A 19,448-nucleotide genomic window follows, 5' to 3' on the forward strand; every position below is an offset into this window, starting at 1 on the left:
TAACATGCAAAAGAAGGAGGCAGCTTTTCTTCCTCGTTCAAACCCACTTGAGGCTTCCCCCTACGACGTTGTTACTTATCAAGGGTACGAGGCAAGATCTCTTTTTGTTCAAGCTTGTTGGGAGCACGAAAGAGTAGGAGGAGTTGCGGATATTGGAAGGGGAGAGGAGGAAGGTATTGATACATAGAGGAGATGGTCAACCAGCGGGCCACACTACACAATTACTCAGCTTCGGGTAGAAATATCTTCTAAGGCTTAAAACTTAGCTTGCCATGTTCTCATCTACCCTTTGGGAGGTGGCGTTGTAAAACTTATACTCGCAATATGACGATAATTACTGTTGAATCAGATCAAATGGAAAGCTTCTATACTTGTTACAAGGCGTCCGCCCATCTTCAAGGATCTGGTCAACGTTTCTCCCACTATGACTCACGAATGTGCACTTTAAAATAAAGCTACTGGAAGCTGTTCCAGCGAGGGTGTAGATCTGAGGCCAAGATATTATGCTGAGAATGTGCTTCAATCCATCACGCCAAACGAGTCATCTTGTCCAGTCTCAGATGCCACTTGCAACGTTCACGCCAATCATGCAACAAGATCCTACTGATCTTCTTCAGAGAGCGACTCCACCATCCTCTGCTGTATCTCCTCAGGCTCCAAAGTCGGTTCTAAAAGACATTGCCCTATTGTAATCGAGCCAGAGTTACTCCAGGTCCTTTGACCAACACCAAGCAGCTACCCAAGATCGAGAAAAGGTATCATTGTCTTGATATACCACGACTTCTGAAAGCCAAGAAGACAACACTACCAGTCTACAGACTACTTGGATACTTGTTCACACGCATCTACTTGATACGCCCTCTCATGTCCGTCCGTCTCTTTACTCCGCCACACGCGCTCATCAGACTTCCACGCGCATCTCTGTCATATCTGAAAACGCTACCGGTGCATTGGCTCTCGCGTTTATCATACCCGTTCTGGTGGTGTTGGACTGGTATATTGAAACGTACATTACGGTTTGGGCGGCGGTAACGCGTGATCAACGAAGATTAAGGCAGTTAATGACGGGAAGATTAGGTAAAAATAGTGGTTGAATGGGTGGCGGAGCGAGAGAAAGGGTGCTGGATGATGATGCGTAGGAGCCTGCTATGCTATCAACAGCAAGCCATGTATTGCAGATCATGTACACAGACGCACGAATAGTGGATAGGATTCAATGCCCATGAGGCATGTAACCCCCGTCATCCCACACCCAGTTGCGCAGTGCCTCCGCCCTAGCATCGGCATGCTCTTGTCAGGCTTTTGGATCGCGGTCATCAACTTCTTCCATCCTTTCATACCACTGAGGCCTGGGGCTGCATGAATTGCAGCACCACCAGTGTATGACTCAGATGTAGATGTCAGGCGCTTTCCGCCACCGTTTGGCAAATCTGCGACAAGTTTGGGCATTTGATAATCCAGAATTGGGCCGCGGATCTCCTTCTCTAGCTGTAGAGCCACGCTGAGCGGCACGCATAAGTCCTCGCCCTCGCAAGCTTCGTGGAGGCAGACATGGTACTGCAGGCGATTAACCAGAGCCGGTAAGAAGCGTGCACACTGCGAGCACAATTTGACAAGAAGGGTGCACTTACTGGGACGATGTGAATGCCTGACAGCTTATTGATCAGCTCCCGCATGTCAGAAGCCTGCTCTTCGACGCCGCTCAACAGACGTGTCAAGTTCGGAACAGTGACTCCATGCTGGAAGAGGTGATCTATTGCCGCCCCATGGCCCGAGTTATCTCTTGCGCATAATTGATCCGTGTATGGACCAAGGAATACCGTTGGTGTGACCGGCAAGGCAGCACACGAAGACAATGCAAGATGATCCTGATTCGGCGAATGTGCTCTACGTTGGGGAGACTAGCCATCGTTAGCTTTTCAGTTCCAATCAAGCTTACTCTTCATCGTAATCTCTGCACTGTCATGTGATTAAAGCACGAGGCTGATGTGGCTACACGCTCGTCAAGGAGTATGTGTACAACACGTACGGCTATCTTATTATAGTAGTCTAATTTTGGAGTGTCCTTGCATGATCTGCTGGATGTGTTGGAGCAAAGGCCGAGTTTGGCCATCTCTTCCCTGTGGTACTCTACTGGCCCGTTTCTATCGTCTCTGCCGCCAGGGTACGAGGCTATGAATCTGATTCCATTTCTGCTTTACCATTTCCATCCTCTTGATGAAGCTCCTGTATAGCGAATGTAACCCTCGCCCAACTTGCCCAACTTTGATGACCAGAACGGGGGCGATGAGGGGTCCAGCTAGGTTCAAGCGACAACTGCGAGGCGCCTGCGGTATGGGGGTATTGAGAAGGTGTGTCCGCGAGGTCCAACAGCCCAGTGAGGAGTGTTGTGAGGATCGCCAGTCCGACCATACATCTGTTCTGCGTGCGTCTATATGATGCGATAACCCAATTCCCTGCCGAACAATTCCACTTTGCGATATCGGAAGCCTCCAATGTAGATGGGCAAAGTAGACGTCGAGTCTATAGCCTTCCCAAATCCATCTAGAACCTTCCACCATGAGTAAAAGACAGTGGAAGTATGTTGGCTGACTCGTATGAATGACAGCGCGAGGAGGGAGTGTGATGGTCCGCATTGTTTAGGTCCGCGCTACGGGAGCGGCGCCGGGGAAGGGTTCCGCGAGAGCCTTTGGGTCTGATTCGTGGTGCAGACATGGCGGAAAGCGTTCACTAGCGAGTTCGATACCAGTGGCCTTGTAGCGCGCTAGAGTTGTTAGCGAGAAGTTGAAGAGTCATGATACGGAAGTAGAAGTGGTAGGTCGCGTCGGTGCGTGAGCAGCGCAAGTATGATAACATCTAGGAATGATTTCTTGCGACACCATAATTCTGTTGCAGTGTTGTGTCACGGAGCATAGGTTGTCCTGCCCAAGTCCTGCTAAGCGTCCGCAATGAGCCTGACAGGTACTGGGTGTTCGTATAGCGACTGCGACTCGAGCATCTCCACCCAAAGGCGCCCCGTGCCACCCTTGACACGAACATGACAGGCGAGCTTCATCGGGCTCGCCCACTTCCGCCATCTCGTAGGTCGCCACGATCAGGATCGTGGCAATAATCTCAGAGCAGCGACGGAGAAGCTTGATGCTCGTGCTGCCTCGCCCTGCCTCGCCGACGCCGGCACAGATGGTGCAATCGCAAAACGCACTCGACGCGTCTGCTTCGCGAGAACCCCGCGCAACGCCCGACGCGCCTGCTTCATCTCCGCGCCCTGCCACTCACCATCAATCGCACGCGGCGGGTACGCGTTGCGATAGGCGCATGACCAGGGCTGAGCGACTGGTACCTGCAGTCGATTGCGACAATCACCAACGACACGCCTCGAGTCTCACTCCATTCCCTCTATTCATGTCTTCATCGGCCGAGATGGTGCCGAGTGCATAGTCGTGACTTCTGGACTTCTTCAACTGTCATTGCAACGGTCATGTCAAAAGGGTGCACGATTCAGATGTAATGGGCGATTATCCCGCCATCGCAGCGCCCGCCGCCTACGCGCTGCGCACGACACCTTCTCCTGGCACAAGAGACGGAGATATGTACACGCGTTTCGCGGCAGCCGGACACTGAAGCGACGGAGAAGGTTCAGGGCAGGCACTCGTTGACAGCTTCCTGGGGACTGCAGCTCTGGTGCCATCACCGGAAAAGGTCGACGACATGGCACATCCAACGCGCTAACAAGTGAAGGTCACATGTCCTCAACGTACGTCCGCCCAAGAAGGAGCCACTGCCGTCACTACCACTGCATGTAAAGTACTGACACGTCTTGCAGATGCCCTCCCATTGCATCAACTTCGTACCATCCTTCGCTCGGCGGCTGTACAATTCGAAACACCCGTCACTCTCGGCACGAGCCGCTCAGCCCGAATGTTTATATCGGGCGCGGTCCCTCTCGCCATCATTCGCATCGCAGCTTTCGCGATGACGACTTTATCGTGACGCCAAGTCGAGCGGAATCTGCCTCACATTCCCGCTCGCCTCAGGCAAAGGAGAACGTGGCTAATCTGGCAACGAAAAGGTCACTCGCCCTTCGCATCAGCCGTACTGGTACACGATTTCGGCCGCTACTTGAGCAGGTCCTCACTTGGAGGGAAACCTACACGCCTAGACCCGCAAATGTGTGAAACCAGAGAAGGGATCGCTGCGCACCAGCACGAAGCATTCATCCCACCATCACCACCTTCACCTGCAGTCCGTGCCCTCAACGACAGCGTGCCCGTCTTTCAACCCCGACCTCATTCTCGCACGCCCGACGTCCCGCTATCTATCGTCACCCTCTGAATAACCATCGCTCGCCTGGCTACAGAGTGTCGGCTCAGTCTGCCATGGTCACCAAGGCCCCCACCGCCCGCTGGCTAGCTTTACGTCTCTCTACGTGTCGTTGGTCGCGCATCTGAGGGGAGCTGCTCACACAAGGCATAGGAGTACTTGGGGGTGGCACGAGTGGCTCATGATATGGTGGGTCGTTGGCGCTGCCGCTAGGCTAGAGCTAGGGCTTCTCTCCGCGACCAAATCCCGCTGTTGCTCGATGCCGCGACACGCTCCACTTGTTGACGCGACGCGTCAGCCCGCATCATAGTCCTTCGATATCCACACTCCCGTCGTCTTGCGCAGGCTCGCATGCACTTGATCACGCGCGCGACCTCCACGCTGCCTCCACACGTCTCGTCGTCGACGCCTCCTCCTTCCCGCCGAGCACACCGCACGTGATCTGCCCTCCGACATTTCTTTTCGCAACACTGCTCTCGACGAGGAAACGCTGCATCTGGAGCATGGCCATGACAGTTCGACAGCTCACGCTTTGGCAGGAGACTGTGACAGGACATTTTGACAAGCTCCGCTTTCGCCACGAACTCTAGGACGCGACCAACCCCTATGGCTTTCGTCGCGTCGGGCCTGGTTGCCAGCCACAATGCCGTACATTCGCCGCACTTTGCAAGCCCCAATACTCTGACGTACCCTGAGCATGCATACACGATGAACACTGCCGCAACCAACACACAACCAAGCACTTGCGATTGGTCACAGAATGGCTACTCACGCTGGAACAGTGAAGGACGCAGGGGATGAAGTGCTTTATCGTCCGGGTTGGCACTCCAGTCCTCGCACCAGGCCGTCCCAGAAGCCCGCTGCCATTACAAGCTGCCGCACACATGTTCAAAAGATAGTATCTCGCCACTCCCGCCCCCGCAGCAGCAGCGGCAGCGGCCCAAAATCCCCGCGCCCAGGCCCATCCCTACATCCACCGCCACGAAGTCGACGCACACCTTGCAGCCATACGCGCCGGTGCGCCGGTGCCCCCAGTCCGCTGCACCGCAGCATCGATAAAGCGCAGCATGTGGAGGCGCGAGGGGCGAGTATCATCTCTGGTATCCACCATCTAACAGGTGGAAGCCGCACACTGATACTGACAGCGCCAGGCAAGCTCACTAACCAGTCGACGACTACGACGTCAACGCAACTGAGCCTCGCCACCTCGACCTCCAGCATGCCTCACTCGAGATGACTAAATTCGGGTGGACCACGACGTCCCAAATCTTATGGGAGTCCTTGACAGGCCTTCCCGTCTTCATTGAGTCCTTAGTTCGATGAGACTGCTTGACAGATGCTGTTGCAAGCGCTGATCTCGTGCCACAAGCGTACGAGGTCGGGCGTGCAGCGCTTTTTGTACATCGCAGGATCGTCCATTACGGTTAGCAGGCTTCCTCATATTCCTGTGCCTGCGGCGTTGAAGCGGCATCAAATTAAGACTGTTCTTCCTTGGAGCGGACGTTGTGCTGAGGACTAGCCATCTCTTCTCCGGCAGGCGCTTTCCACTCGACATGTTGTCCAGCATAGGCTTCCCTGCCTCCTCTTCACCGGCATCTTTGTCTCTTTGTTGTTGTCTCCCGGCCATACTCGTCGAGCGCGCGCGTGAGAAAGCTGAACGTACAAGATGCGCATACACACGGAAAGTGTCTCCCTCTGCCCGGCGCGTTTTCGTGTAGTCCAATATGCACTTCCGGCGCGCTTTATACGGTTAGTTGAGCTCGTACAGACCATATTGCATTGTTCGTGCTGGGCGCGGCGCGGCTGCACTGTGGCCGTAGCGGTGCGTGCAACTGCCCTCGCGCTCCGGTGTCCGCTTCTCCAACGATGACATGCAGTCTGTCCAAGGGTCCGCTCTTGCTCCAATTTGAAAGGTACTGGTAGGGATTCTTAGCGGATTCGCGCAACAAACAACAGGGAGGGCAAATGATCTTCGATACACGTAGATGTACCTGTAGAACTCGGCTGTAATTGCAAAGTGCACCGCTGCCGCTCTTCGAGACTGGCCGAAAGCCAGAAAAAGGCCAGCACCAATGCCCGCAAGGTGCGACCATGATCTTTGGGCAGGCGTAGGCGCAGAATTCCCCATTGAACAACTCGCGGTAGCACCCAGCGGTGACCAGTAGGGCTGGCAAGTTGGGAGAACGATCTTTCTTCATGCCGTAAACCAACACCAGGGAATCCCGCGGCACGGTCGCGGCCGCGATTCGACTTTGCCTCTGCGTTTACGGAAGACCATATTACTGACTTGTAGCCCTCGACGGTGAGCGGTGGCCCTGAAAACGGCTTGCAGTCATGAGGAAGGTGTTGTTGCTGGAGCGGTCGGAGGCTGGGGTATGTGCGGGCTGGCGAGGGACGCGGCGTTTGCGCCGTACTCTGCGTGGTGTGTCCACATCCTTCTGCGCGACGTTGTTGATGTTGTTGATGTTGCTGTTGTCGGGCTCGCATGTCAGTGGGATAGGTAAGTGGACAACGTAGTCCTTCCCGTCCACGGGAGATGCCACAACACTTCCCGAATTGGCTTCGGCTGTTGTGCTGAGCCTATGACACTGGTTAGTGCCTAGCAGTCTATCCAGCGAGGGAAAATATGTCTCTCAGACAACAGTAGCATCATCACATTGATGTGCGTACAGATTCGAGGAGCGAGCCTCACCATCGTCGGCAGCATCAACGGCGATGACGACCAGATACGCGGAGCCCACTGCCTCTCCCGTCGTCCCCACCCTTCTCTCCGTTCACTCCAAGAAGCCCTCAGACATTCTGGTCCGGGCGATTCCCGCTGAATTTGCAGGCCTTCAGGCTATGCGGATTGTGACTGTGTCCAGGTTTTGGTGATTTAGATTCAACTAAGAGTGAGAGAGGTTTATCCATGGGTGGAAGAGGGTTTACCGCCGGGCGAATGAGGCTTGCATGACAGCAGACATCGTGGAATGACTGCAATTCAAAGTGACATTAGTGTTTGAGAAGTAAGTCGAAGTAAGGGTTGATTAATGACAGCAGAGCCAATCGAGTAATCCAGTTGGGCCTCTGCATCTTGCCCTTGACTTTACCTTTGCCCAGACAAAGTCCAATTTGCCAGGCGAGGTTCTCCTAGGCAAACCGCCGCCTCTCGAATAACGAAGATGGAAGGCTAGGGCGCATAGCAGCGCCGCTGAAGCGCGTCATGTGACTCCTGGTCGTCCTTGTAAGTGATTTGTAAGTGAGGGAACAGGATGCGCCCGAGCACAAGTATCGTTGAGCTTCCTCCGTTTGGCTGCTAGCTCTTCCACCACTTGTGACTCCAGTGTTGCAATGACGTATGCCTGTTCTGGGAGTGTATGCTGTGTCTGCTCGACTTTTTCGATTGGGAGCGTGCCGATCCCTCGTGGGTCACTAGTGGTCCGACATAAGTGAGAGAACAGCGTGAGAAGGTGACTACATACCTGCTTTGGCTCGTATATAGCTATATCATTCCGAGGCGTGCCGAGGGACAGGCTGCGAAGTGAGTGCGGCAGACCCGCCTGCCCTCTCCTTGGGCGTATACGCATGGCGAAAGGCCACTGTCTTGGATGTCAGTGAGGAAGGAGTGGTGGGAAGGTGAGAGCATACTTTTCGTGCGGTTGATATCAACGAAAAGCGGTAGTGTAGAGGTTGGGCATCGGGCCCTGATGGGGTGGCGGCCGAATAGGAACTCGTCTAAAAAGAGTTGGGGACTATCACGTGCTGGCTGACGTCACAGATATGGACAGGTGGTTGGTGCAAAGGAGGGTCACGTCCGATCCGCATTGATATCGTTCAGGTTCTGAAGAGAATTAAGTGCGTTGTGATAGTTGCATCTACTCTGCAAGCGTTTAATGTTATCTAATACAGTAGGTGCAATTCCCTCAATGCTGCGAAGCATGTATTTGTGAGTTGGAATGGATATCGGAACCTCGGACGTTGCCGCGTCCTTGACACCAGCACCTCCACCCGCTATGCGTCTGAAGTTGGCAGTGAGTATGCTATGGGCCAAGCATATCCTAGCAATCGCCCGGAAGCATGCAATTGAGTCAGAACAGTTTAGCTGGAGTTATCGCGCATAATATTGTACAGGATTGTTCTTCGGTAGACGGCATTCGCAGCCGTTCATCTCCCCTTTCACCCTGTTTCGATAGGCGTACGTACTGCTCCTGTAACAATAGCTTATTACTTTGTCGTACTCTTTCTTCGTACATAGCCGTGCTGAGAAAGGCTGTACTTGGAGTGACAGATATGTAGAGTGCACTTGCAAGAGATAGGATAAGTAATAATGCAAGAATAGATACAACAGGGTTCTCTTGAGTAAAAGCGAAGTCGTCGAGAAGTACAGCTTCAATTGCTAAGTGATCGTACCTGCCTAATGATGTTCCTAGGTCAGCAACTATAGTCGGCAACTACTAACATCATGTATACTTTATCCTTGCCAACGTAGCGAAACAGTGGTGAGAACGATCTGATAGCAAGGTATATAGACAAGTTAAGTCAGAAACGTCCCTAAGTGCAGCCTCACGCGATGCAGTTATGTATTCGATAGATTTGTTGATATTACCAGCAGTCTCAGTGGTCATCTTGCGCTAAGAGTGCATAATACTAGTTGGGTATCTATTCAGGCTTTACTATTAGAATCGTCCTTCTTCCTCTCCCAAGTTAAGTTAACCCTTGAGTACCTCATCATTCTCCATTTGGATCTTGTATGTTGCGAACGACTTCCAGCTCTTAAAACTGAACCAGGGGAAATAGTTTGTGTGCGCTTTCAATGAAGATCACTTCTGCTCCCCAGAGTCGATCCATTTCTGTTTCTTAAATGCCTCGCACTTAGGTGTTAAGACACAGTCTCGCGCAAATCGCTTCCAGTCTTGCTCTCCTTATTGCGCAGTATACAGCATCTATTCGATAGCTAGGGGCGTCATGGTGCTTCGAGCATCTTACCTAGTAAGTGCGTAATCAGTAAGGTAGCAGTCGTTCAGCTATTGCTGCATTTTCGTACTCTAGACTATATTCTGCTTCGTGGTGCTGATATATACTATAGTAACGATCTACAGCACAGGACGCGTGTATTCGATCGCCCCTTAAATCAGACTCGTAATCCTTGAGTCGACTCAAAGGTACACTTGCACTGATCTTTTCAGCTTGAATGAGAACAAGGATCATATGAGGCATCAAAAAGATCCATGATGCTATCCTTGACGTGCTCCACGATGGGTTTTCTCGCTTTACGCCGATATCAAAAGATAAAGTCAAGCGCACATAACAAGATCAACTCTGTTTCATATCTCGGACTTCCACCTTCGTGCTGGATCTATGGTGCCTGTCACGGATGCGGTGATAACGACATTGCTCTTGTCTACGATTGCTTGATAATTGAGATCGTGGAACTCTCCCCAGACTACGCTCTTGGATTTCGACTCGAGGGAAATGCGATCAGGCTGGGAAGGTGGCGCTCTTCCAATTCAGGTGTGAATTTAGATGTACAGTGGATAGTGACGCAAAGGCAATGACTACCCTTGTAGATGTTCTCGTGATTTGCGGTAGATTAATCCCTACAGAGTCTTTTCTTAGGAAGCAAGATGCCACGCTTAGTAGATACTGGCAATCGCACCCCAAAAGGTGTTCTGCTGGCGTGAGATAGCAATCGTTAAATGACTCTGTTGTAAATTTGTCGACATCGATCAATGTCGGCTTGTAATTCTTCCTGTTTCGTAGCAGCTATCATGCTTTATCTAAGTGCAGCCGCGTATAGCGTCGATCTTGTGAGTCTTATATCGTACGAGGACTCTCGTCGGCGTTAGGAGGGTGCTGCATCTGGTTCTCGCGTTGCGCTGAGGCAAATGCAGCTCTTGGCGTACCTGTTGGCTTGAGGTTCTGAGGTGCTGAGTTGCTCGAACAGCCACGAGAGTGTGTGGAGGTTCGGCCTTCTTCTTCCTCCGTGACCTCGAAACCAAACCTGAGCTTTACCGTGAGGACGACGGCTCTACCATTCTATCATCATTGCACCGAGCACTGAGACGACCGACCACTACACAGGGAATCGCAGCGACCTATGGCAGATATACAGGGGAGAACTAGGCGCAAGCCGACGTTGAGACTGAGGGATAATCTTAGGCAGAGAAGATGCGGCATTGAGCGCGTTTTGAAGGACAAGAGTTTCATAAAAACTTGTCGTCAGAGTTGCCAACCCACTTGGGGCCTTGGGCGTGAGCTGTCAGAGAAGAGGATATTTTCCGAGAACACGTTGCGCATGCACCCAGACGTAGCTCGAACGGCACGAGTCCAAACTGTACCGCGAGGAGTAGAATCGCGACAGCGCTACGGAGATCAACCATCCCAACACCTCCTGTATCCCAGAAGCCCTTCTCTCGCAGCAACACAAACGCAAAGCATCGGCAGCGGGATGAAGTTTGTGCCCCGCTGTGGTGACCAGGTGTGCACGAGTCAGGTATGGCAGTCGGGTTATGAAGTTTGATTAGCTTTCTGGCAGTATAAGTGCGAGACGGATTCGGTGCGTAACAGGAACAAGAAGCGCGTCGAGTTCTGTAAGCATCGTTCGGTGGTGCTGGTTACGTTTCTCGTCGTTGTAGCTGCATATGTCCGTCTTACAAACGTGTCCCCCATTTTGTGTTAGTAGGCTTCTAAGCCATGTGAGGAACAAGAATGGTAAGGGATAGTATGATGTAGTGGTTGTACTTGGCCATGGAACCTGTCTAAAGCGTTGGGCGACTGTGAACAGCCGCAAAAGCATGTGTCAGTGATGAGCTGATATCCCACATGGTCCATGTCCTGTCCAACTAGACTTTCGCATGGCGTTTGAAACCATTCTGCCGAGAGCGTGATGTCTTTCGAAGGACCAGAATTGTGATTGCTAGCTGGAGGTGCCTCTTCTTCACCGATCGGCGCTACATCAGCGAAGGCGCAAGCTGCTCGGGAACAGACAACGCGGAGGCAGCCGGGCGCGGAAACGCGGCATCCGGAAAGAGGGTACCGTAGTCTTCGTTGTTGGGCTTGGTCTCCCCAACTTTGTCTTCGACTATCACCGCATCGGCTGAAGCTCTGGCGCGAGCTGCACGCACATGTCTGGTGGTGGTGATGGGTGGGCTGGGGAGTCCGACGTCCAGGGGGCAACCAAAGTCAACTCGGCTCCTTCCCCAACGAACCCAAGGTCTCTGAAACTTATCGTCAAGGACGCACATTGCTGGATACTAGTCCTGGTCGGGTGGAGACGGGCATGGGGTGCGGCTTCTCGACTTGTGCTCGTGGGAGCGAGGCGATGGCAGGAATCAGAGCCTATTTGATACAAGCGAGCGGCAGTGATCACGATGGACGTGAGGTTGGAGTCTGATGGTTGCTTTGACCACTTCGGGTCACGGCCATTGTGGTTAGGCGTCCTGAAGACACGAATGACCTATCACGCTATTTGTTCGGTCAGGTGCAAGTCGTACCGCCAATTTCTGCTCCTCGCTATCTAGCACAGTAAGAGGCGCTGTGGGAGCTTCGATGCAGGCTCGCGCTCGGGAGCGACGGGCTTCTGTAGTGTCTGTGCAGACGGGTCTGGCAGATGAAGCATCTCGGAAGCGTGCGACTTAATTCACGAGGGTGATGGGAAGCTGGGCATGGCACGGGTTATGTCAGATTCTCGAAGGGGATCGGCCAGGAACACCAGATTTGGTCGCGCTCAAAGTCGGTGTAGTGAGTAGATGCGCCAAGGCGCCATCCGAATCGAGTCTGTTGATATCGGTGCTCTCCAGGTGCAGCGATCCAACTCCAGCCTGTTGTCAGCATGCTTCGTGACGCTCATATGAAAGAGGCTCAGCATCGGGAGGCTCTGACGCAAGTTGAGTGTTCTCTGTCGTGCCTTGCATTCTCCCGAACAGTACTGCGCAGCCACGAGCTCACCTTTGACATGTGCTGCAGGGCATCAAGGCTACACTGGACTATACAATTTGCGTGAAGTTACTGATTGAGGCGAATGCAGCCGTATCCCCTATGGCGCGCCTCGTTAAGCCTGCCTCGCCGGACAGAGAGAGGTTGAGATGCGCGCCGGCCACTCCCCCACACGCCTAACCATTCTGCGACTGCAAAGATGGAGAACATGAAGAGGAGATGAACACTTTGTTGTAGTCATCTACTTCCTTCTATTGCCAGTCTGCTGCCGGTCTTGATGTTCTTCCACCCACGGCCACCACCTTCCCAACCTCAACACTCGCCTTCCTAACCTCGACGCTCGCCTTCCCTACTCGCTCATAACGTCACGCCAAATCAAAAAACCTCGGCGATGACGAATCGAGGCTTAGCGCCGCACACTCAAGACTGCATCCCTTCTCCCCTCGACACCTCGACAACACCACAGCACTAACACTAACTCCCTTGGACTGCGATGGGAAGCATCAAAGAGCACGGCCACACTCAGCTGCCTATCGCCCCAAAGCAAACCCACTGCTCCAGGATCCAGGAGGACTGTCGACTGCGGTGGGTACCATCAAAGAGCAAGCCTGCTCGGTGCCTACCACCCCAAAGCAACCCCACTGCTCCAGGATCCAGGAGGAGGGACACTGACAGCAACTGACGACAGCAAGGGACATCATCTCAAGTAGCAACACTCACACTAGTCGTTTCAGTGAGGCCAATGCCCTCAAGCATCCTTCTCTTCAGACATCCTCCTAACGTTGACTAGGCTGAACCAGTGGCAAGCATGACCCTTCCGTCATCACGTACTCCTCTTGCACACATATAGCTATGCGTTGGTGTTTCCAGATCCCGACCACGAGCGATGCCACAGAAGCCCTCTTCAGGCCACGAACCGCATAACCCATACTCGCCATGGCCACAACCCGAGATCACCAAGGCGGTCGAAGTGAGTGCCATTTCTCTCAGCCATAATGCATGACGCTTTCTGACTACTTGTTCCAGACTTCAACATGGCAAGCACTGACATCCCCTCCACGCGTTAATGTCATGCAGATCGAACCACGACCCTCATCGGACTACCACCTGCCTCGTTACCCGCTGGGAAGTATCCCTCTTTCTTCTTCCGATGCATGATCTTGCTAACCACCTCATCTCTCCAGAGTTCAGCAACCTTTTCTTTTGCTAGCCTGCCTCTGGGCTTAACCTCCGCAAGGAGGGCGGGTGCGGTCGGCTCTTCGTGTGCGCTTCGGCGTGACCATTGCGGGCAAGTAACATGGGGTTTAGTAGCCGGCCTGGTGGACAGACCCGGAATAAATGCCAACGAAGCGCAATTGCGTCTGAGTTGTGCAGCCCCCCGAAGATCCCAAAGTGTCAGTCACCCCATTGATTCTGCTCGGCTTGCCGTCAGGTTGAGGGGGTTTCTTGAGCACGGCTCCATCGGCGTGCAGCTGTCATGGTGATGTTGTTATGTCCGGCGCTCTCCCTCGTCTTCGAGCACACAAGCCATAGCTCCTGGCGCTGCGCGGCCGACAAGCATGTTGTGACGGAATGAGTGGTGAGGTGGGAGACGGTGTTACTGGTAGGTACGGCGTGGTCACTGCGTAGGTTGTTGATGGCAGTACTGCTGATACTTGAATTAATGCGTTGGGACATCAGGCCTACTGAGCTATTCACGATGCGACTTCACTTCCAACAGCATGAAGTCTGATGGGAAAGTCTCCCGCAACGCGCTGCATTGAACAATTAGGGACAATAGTGCAGACAGGATATCTAGTTGTAGAGAAAGTCAGAGTCCATCACTACAGTGTTCATGCACCTGCGGTGCGCGCGTTCGAAGACTCATACGCCGGCCGTACATCCATCAAGAAGTGTCTTCGGTTCCTGACCCCGTCTCGCGCTCGTCTCCGCTCGCCCTCAGGCGCCGAGTTGGTACGCTCTTCCTCGCTAGAACCTGCGGTACTGGAATCTCTCGCACTCTTCGACGCACGCCGCCAGCAGAGCTCTGCCGCGAAGACGTGGTCTGTTGTTGAAAAGCTTGAAGAGTTCAGACCTGAGGACAAGATAGGGCGTGCTGGGTATTGGAAAGTCGTGAGCGATGCACCGCATTTGGCCCGGCGAGTCATGCTAGCCGAACAAGAGACAGGTAGGAATGAACCACAAGGGGCTCTTCAAAAAGGGCAACACAGTACGGGATTGGACGGGAGGTGAGTCGTAGCTCAGCGGCCTATGCACTCTTTACGACTACTTTGCCTTGGTAATAACTCCGCGAATACACGAACCCATAACTCTGTCGCGCACTTCGAGTGAACTCAGAGGACAGCGCCCATCTATGAAACGAGTACTGCTATCTCTACAAATGACACCCTTTCTCGACCCTATCAAGGCTCCCACACTACCTGGATTATGCCCAACTTCGACCCAGGAGGCCGGATAATTTCTTCAAATTTGAACCTTGGATCACAGTCTTCAAATAGCTTCCTCCAATCGTCTGCATCCCTCTCTTTTCCATTGTGCAACTCCAACATACTCAGGTCCATTGTTCTGCAGTCCCGACGCATTAGCTATCGTCCTCTCTTGAGAACGCGGTAAACATACCTCAACATCTTATTCGTATGGCTTCCGACAAAAGCTTGCGGCGGAAGCACAAACTCGTTCAGAATGAGACGCGCACCTGGCTTTAGTGCCGGAATAAGGGCACGCACAATCTTGATGGCGTATTTATCGCTCCAGTCGTGCAGGATCCACCGCATCAAATACACATCCGCGTCCTTTACCGGCTGCTCCTGAAAGAAATCGTGTTCGGCAAACTGTATCCTTTCCTTCAAGTCCTGGGGTAACCTCGCCCGGCCCTCTGCGACTGGGTCCGCACGGTCCTGCACAATGAACTTGACGACAGAGTGTTTACGAGCGATAGCCTGCGACACAAGTCCGGTATTGCCTCCCACGTCGACAACGGTCGTAAAATGCCCCCATTCGACTGCATCAACGAGGCCGTTCGGCTCGAATCCCGGGCCAGAGTTAAACCATCCCATCGCGTCCACATATCTCTTTTCTCGTCCCGGATCCTTTGCAATGTCCTCAAAGAAAATGGAATCCGTTCCTCGCATTAAGTTGAAACTCGTTTGCCTCCGGTTCTTGAGCTTGAGGCCAGGCTGTCAGCGCCTCGACCGTCTTTGTCGCACTCGGCCACAGCTCTTCCGTCGCAAACCCCAGCCAGGCTCGCATCAAAGGGTGCGAAAGACGTTTGGAGGCTGCCGTGTGGGCTACGACGCCCTTGCGCGGCTCGCAAAAGATGCGATATGCCATAGCGTGGCGAAGGAGACGTCGAATCTCGGGCTCCTGCAGGCCACAGTTTGCGTGGGCGGCAAGCTCAGTGAAGGTCGTCTCCTCTTTACCAGGTGGGAAATCGAGAAGATTGAATCGGAGGATGGCTTGAATGCTTAGGAGCGAATTGTGCTTTTGCATCATTAGTCCACATCTCGCAATATTGGTGGGGATAGGTATACAAATAGCGAGCTCAGTAGACCCGTCGGCCCGAGCATAAGAGCTTGCAATTCATCGGTCGCGTCGACTACTGCCTGTCTGGCACCATCAATCTCCTCTCCGTGGCCGAACAGAAGCCTTTCAGGGCACTCGGCGTCGAAGCTCGGTGTTGGCAAATCGCGAGAATTCAAGTAGCTATCAACCACCTCGGCATTCTTGGAGATGGTAGTTGCCAGCTGAATCATGCGACTGGTAGACATGGTTTGGACGAGCATTGGGTGAGCCTTGGTCAAAAGTGGCGGGTGGCATGATATATACCGCAAAGTCCGATGCACGGACGGCTTGCAGGAGTTGTAATGCGCTTAAAATAGCGCCAGGACTGCTTATACCCTGCTGAAAGACAAGGCTACGATGAACAAGTGCAAGCTCTCCTTGGGAGGATAATTAGCTTCAAAGTGGAATTTGACCTCAGAGCGTTGCTTTATTCTTCATGATCGGAAGAAATCTCAGTCTCTCGTCTCATCTTATCTAGCTAGAAGAGCTATCTAATTCGGCGTCAACGGCTTTCTTGCCACTGTGACCATCAAAGGCGTTGAGATGATTGTGCCCTGTTTTGACTCTTCACTGATCGCCGCAATCTCTCTCTGCTTGGCCTGCTTCTTCTCCTCGGGCATCCGAAGGCTCATCTCTTCTTCCACCATGAGATGCGTATCGGAGAAGATCTTCACCCACGGCGGTGGTATAATGTAAACATCCTTGTGCGCGTTCTCGAGGCCCTCCTCTTCCAGGATCGCTGCAAGGTTCGAAGCCCAATGGTTCACACCGACGCCTTGTACGCGCTTTAGAGCTGCAGAAGCCGTGGGAGCCTCCATGTCCTTGCCGGAGACTGTCTCTAGATGGGAACCCGAAAGGTCGAGCTCATCCCACTGGAGCCAACCACCCGGTTTCAACAGCTTCATCATGTTTGCAATGAGTGGCCGTGGGTTGTTGTTGCGCACGACAAAGACCACCAATCGTACATGCACCACGTCGTATCTTCCGCGCATCTCTTCTGGAGGCTCCTCAAATAGGTCCCAAACCCCCAGCTTGCGAATGCGTGGCATGAATTCTTTTGGCGAGCATTGTTCCAGGGAGATATCGCAGCCGTCCACTTCACAGTCTGCGTATTCGGACGCGACATCCAACGGCCAGATGCCAGTGCCGGTTGCAACGTCGATGATACGTTTGAAGCCGGATGTGGGAATGTGAGGGTGTATGTTGAAGCCGAGAACTTGCTTCCAAAGGAAGTGAGACAAATTTAGGCGCGAAGAGGAGAAGTAAGAGCGTCCAAGCAGGTAAGGGCCCAGTGACGTCGGCTGGTCTTGTCGCGACAGAAGAATGTCGTTTGTAGCTGCCATGTCGGAGGAATGGCTAGCGTCAGCCTGAGATGCCATTTTCTCAAATACTGTGTACAACATGGGAGTTGAATTCCATTTGCTAAAAAGCGCTGACGATTCCCCAAGCCTGGCCAGGTTGCCTTTTCGCCTGCTTCCCAAGTTTCCCTTTTCCGTACGAGATTGCGTATATTGCTTTCCCCGACACGTAGCCAGTAAGCGTTAGCGCCAGTACAAACCGTTAGCGTAATCTGCACGTCGTGTTGGGTTCTTGCACGGTCGATTTTGGAGCTACAAGGATCAAACCTGACGGCCGCTATGCGTCTCCATCCAAGCGCCCGTGATCCCCGAAGCTAATGCATCAAACCTCTTGGAGCCTGTGAAGCGGGCTGAACTAGATGACGTGCTGGAGAGCATTATTGAGCGACGACTTCCAACAAAGGCTTACACTCACTGTTGTGGGAATCTATCTCGCAGCTGCTATACCGAAATCATGACATTCTTCTCGAACAAGCTCACTATATCCTTCGTCGTTTTGCTCGTTCTCTACACTCTGAGATTCGCTGGTACATTCCTCACCAGATATCGTGTAGCGCGACGTCTATCCTGCCGTGAGCCACCATCGCCACCTTCCAAGGACTGGCTTTTTGGGCTCGATTTCGTGTATCAGCAGATTGTCAATATCCAGAAGGATCGCCGGAATGCCTCGACTCGCGAATTGCATGAACAATATGGACATACTTTCCAATCCAAATTTTATGGCAGCCGAAAGATTCATTCCGTGGAACCGCAGAATGTCCAAGCTGTCATGTCAACCGACTTCAAAAGCTGGGGAGTACAGCCGCTCAGGCTTTTCGCCTTTCAACCGCTGATCGGGGTGGGCATCATGGGCACGGATGGACATGCGTGGGAGAAAAGTAGGGCTCTCCTGAAGCCCGCGTTTGCGAGAAAGGAAATCTCAGATCTTCCCGCTTTCAATGTTCACGTCCAAAACCTGCTCAATCAGATACCCAAGGACGGTTCGACCGTGGACCTTCGCCCTCTCTTCACCCACATGGCTCTAGATGCTGCGACGGAGATGCTGTTTGGCGAGAGTCTGAACATGCTCGGAAACCCGACACCAAAGAACGAAAGCTGGTTGCGATCGATGAACTACGGTCAAATGACGCTTGGAAAACGCATGCAACTACCTCAATGGAACATCTTTACGCGCGATGCCCGGTTCTGGAGTTCGTGCAAGACGGTGCATGATTTTGTTTCCGAGAAGGTTGACGCTGTGGCCAAGGACCCCGAGAAGTACTCCTTTGACGACAAGAACGTAGACGCACATTACGTTCTCGCACACGAGCTTCTCAAGGAGACTTTGGACACCCAGACCATTCGCAATGAGCTTCTCAATGTTTTCCTCCCAGCACACGAAGCGACCGGCGTCGCACTCACCAATATTTTCTTCAATGTTGCTCGATATCCTCGCGTGTGGGAGAAACTGCGAAAAGAGACTCTGGCGCTCCCAGCAGGTCAAGACATCACCTTTGAATCCCTCAAGGGAATGAAATATCTTCAAGCCGTCATAGCAGAGTCTTTGCGACTAAATCCAAGCATCGGTACCACATCCCGCATTGCACTCCGCGACACCACGCTGCCCCGGGGTGGAGGCATTGACGGTACCTCGCCCATCTACGTCTGCAAAGGCGACATCTTTTCGATATCTTTCTATTCCCTTCATCGCCGGAAAGATCTTTTTGGCGAGGACGCAGAGACGTTCCGCCCAGAAAGGTGGGAAGAAGGTCTTAAGCCGGGTCATTGGGCATACCTACCGTTTTCAGGCGGCCCAAGAGTTTGCATTGGACAGCAGATGGCCATTACACAAGCAGCATACACGATTGTGAGATTCTTGCAGACTTTTGGGACATTGGAAAATAGAGACCCAGTTTGGGAGTTTCAAGAGATGTACACGTTGAGCACGCAGAGTAGGAACGGGGCCAAGGTTGCGTTTGGTGCAGCGTAGCTATTTGCCACCTTTGGCCTGGTCTCGCACGCATACTTCTGTCAGCTTACACAGCCAACTTGCGTCTTCCTATGCGTAACGTTTCCGGAAAGGAGGGTGGTTGGGCAATCATGTGCGTGATCAAGGTAGCCGCCGCCACCGGTTGTCTACGTCCGGTTGACAGGATGTCCAACCCAACGTCTGTCTCCCAAGGTAGTTAGCCAATCATATTGCCGCCTTTTCTTCGTCTGACAGTGCATTAAGACCATGCAGGTAATACCCAGCTTCTCATGTGGGCCGGATTGGAGTTTGGCAGAATGGTGCGGAGTGCTTGCTGCGCCGCTTAC

General features: G+C 52.9%; 11 protein-coding genes across 11 annotated transcripts; 5 read left to right on the top strand and 6 right to left on the bottom strand.

Annotated features, from left to right (window-relative positions):
* Positions 1-1,179: 1,179 nt before the first annotated feature.
* SNOG_16345 (hypothetical protein) lies at positions 1,180-2,113 on the bottom strand (the record flags this gene model as incomplete). The annotated part of the gene is made up of 3 exons (XM_001806416.1): positions 1,180-1,557; positions 1,632-1,901; positions 2,030-2,113. 3 exons carry the CDS (start codon positions 2,111-2,113, stop codon positions 1,180-1,182), a joined length of 732 nt encoding a protein of 243 aa, XP_001806468.1.
* Positions 2,114-3,507: 1,394 nt separating this feature from the next.
* On the top strand, positions 3,508-4,175 carry SNOG_16346 (hypothetical protein; the record flags this gene model as incomplete). Its single annotated transcript, XM_001806417.1, has 2 exons — positions 3,508-3,590; positions 3,824-4,175. 2 exons carry the CDS (start codon positions 3,508-3,510, stop codon positions 4,173-4,175), a joined length of 435 nt encoding a protein of 144 aa, XP_001806469.1.
* Positions 4,176-5,080: 905 nt separating this feature from the next.
* Positions 5,081-5,435, top strand: SNOG_16347 (hypothetical protein; the record flags this gene model as incomplete). Its single annotated transcript, XM_001806418.1, has 2 exons — positions 5,081-5,122; positions 5,220-5,435. The coding sequence occupies 2 exons, from the start codon at positions 5,081-5,083 to the stop codon at positions 5,433-5,435; spliced, it is 258 nt and encodes an 85-aa protein (XP_001806470.1).
* A 185-nt stretch (positions 5,436-5,620) lies between these two features.
* SNOG_16348 (hypothetical protein) lies at positions 5,621-6,807 on the bottom strand (the record flags this gene model as incomplete). The annotated part of the gene is made up of 3 exons (XM_001806419.1): positions 5,621-6,060; positions 6,091-6,236; positions 6,344-6,807. 3 exons carry the CDS (start codon positions 6,805-6,807, stop codon positions 5,621-5,623), a joined length of 1,050 nt encoding a protein of 349 aa, XP_001806471.1.
* Positions 6,808-6,946: 139 nt separating this feature from the next.
* SNOG_16349 (hypothetical protein) lies at positions 6,947-7,194 on the top strand (the record flags this gene model as incomplete). Its single annotated transcript, XM_001806420.1, has 2 exons — positions 6,947-6,963; positions 6,993-7,194. The coding sequence occupies 2 exons, from the start codon at positions 6,947-6,949 to the stop codon at positions 7,192-7,194; spliced, it is 219 nt and encodes a 72-aa protein (XP_001806472.1).
* Positions 7,195-11,249: 4,055 nt separating this feature from the next.
* Positions 11,250-11,724, bottom strand: SNOG_16350 (hypothetical protein; the record flags this gene model as incomplete). The annotated part of the gene is made up of 3 exons (XM_001806421.1): positions 11,250-11,516; positions 11,542-11,637; positions 11,719-11,724. 3 exons carry the CDS (start codon positions 11,722-11,724, stop codon positions 11,250-11,252), a joined length of 369 nt encoding a protein of 122 aa, XP_001806473.1.
* Positions 11,725-13,806: 2,082 nt separating this feature from the next.
* Positions 13,807-14,466, top strand: SNOG_16351 (hypothetical protein; the record flags this gene model as incomplete). Its single annotated transcript, XM_001806422.1, has 2 exons — positions 13,807-13,837; positions 14,033-14,466. The coding sequence occupies 2 exons, from the start codon at positions 13,807-13,809 to the stop codon at positions 14,464-14,466; spliced, it is 465 nt and encodes a 154-aa protein (XP_001806474.1).
* A 170-nt stretch (positions 14,467-14,636) lies between these two features.
* On the bottom strand, positions 14,637-15,290 carry SNOG_16352 (hypothetical protein; the record flags this gene model as incomplete). Its single annotated transcript, XM_001806423.1, has 2 exons — positions 14,637-14,799; positions 14,854-15,290. The coding sequence occupies 2 exons, from the start codon at positions 15,288-15,290 to the stop codon at positions 14,637-14,639; spliced, it is 600 nt and encodes a 199-aa protein (XP_001806475.1).
* A 46-nt stretch (positions 15,291-15,336) lies between these two features.
* Positions 15,337-16,001, bottom strand: SNOG_16353 (hypothetical protein; the record flags this gene model as incomplete). The annotated part of the gene is made up of 2 exons (XM_001806424.1): positions 15,337-15,714; positions 15,765-16,001. 2 exons carry the CDS (start codon positions 15,999-16,001, stop codon positions 15,337-15,339), a joined length of 615 nt encoding a protein of 204 aa, XP_001806476.1.
* A 285-nt stretch (positions 16,002-16,286) lies between these two features.
* SNOG_16354 (hypothetical protein) lies at positions 16,287-17,138 on the bottom strand (the record flags this gene model as incomplete). The annotated part of the gene is made up of 1 exon (XM_001806425.1): positions 16,287-17,138. One exon carries the CDS (start codon positions 17,136-17,138, stop codon positions 16,287-16,289), a length of 852 nt encoding a protein of 283 aa, XP_001806477.1.
* Positions 17,139-17,607: 469 nt separating this feature from the next.
* SNOG_16355 (hypothetical protein) lies at positions 17,608-19,122 on the top strand (the record flags this gene model as incomplete). The annotated part of the gene is made up of 1 exon (XM_001806426.1): positions 17,608-19,122. One exon carries the CDS (start codon positions 17,608-17,610, stop codon positions 19,120-19,122), a length of 1,515 nt encoding a protein of 504 aa, XP_001806478.1.
* Positions 19,123-19,448: the final 326 nt, after the last annotated feature.

This window comes from Parastagonospora nodorum (assembly GCF_000146915.1).
Source record: "Parastagonospora nodorum SN15 chromosome Unknown scaffold_45, whole genome shotgun sequence".
NCBI lineage: Eukaryota > Fungi > Ascomycota > Dothideomycetes > Pleosporales > Phaeosphaeriaceae > Parastagonospora > Parastagonospora nodorum.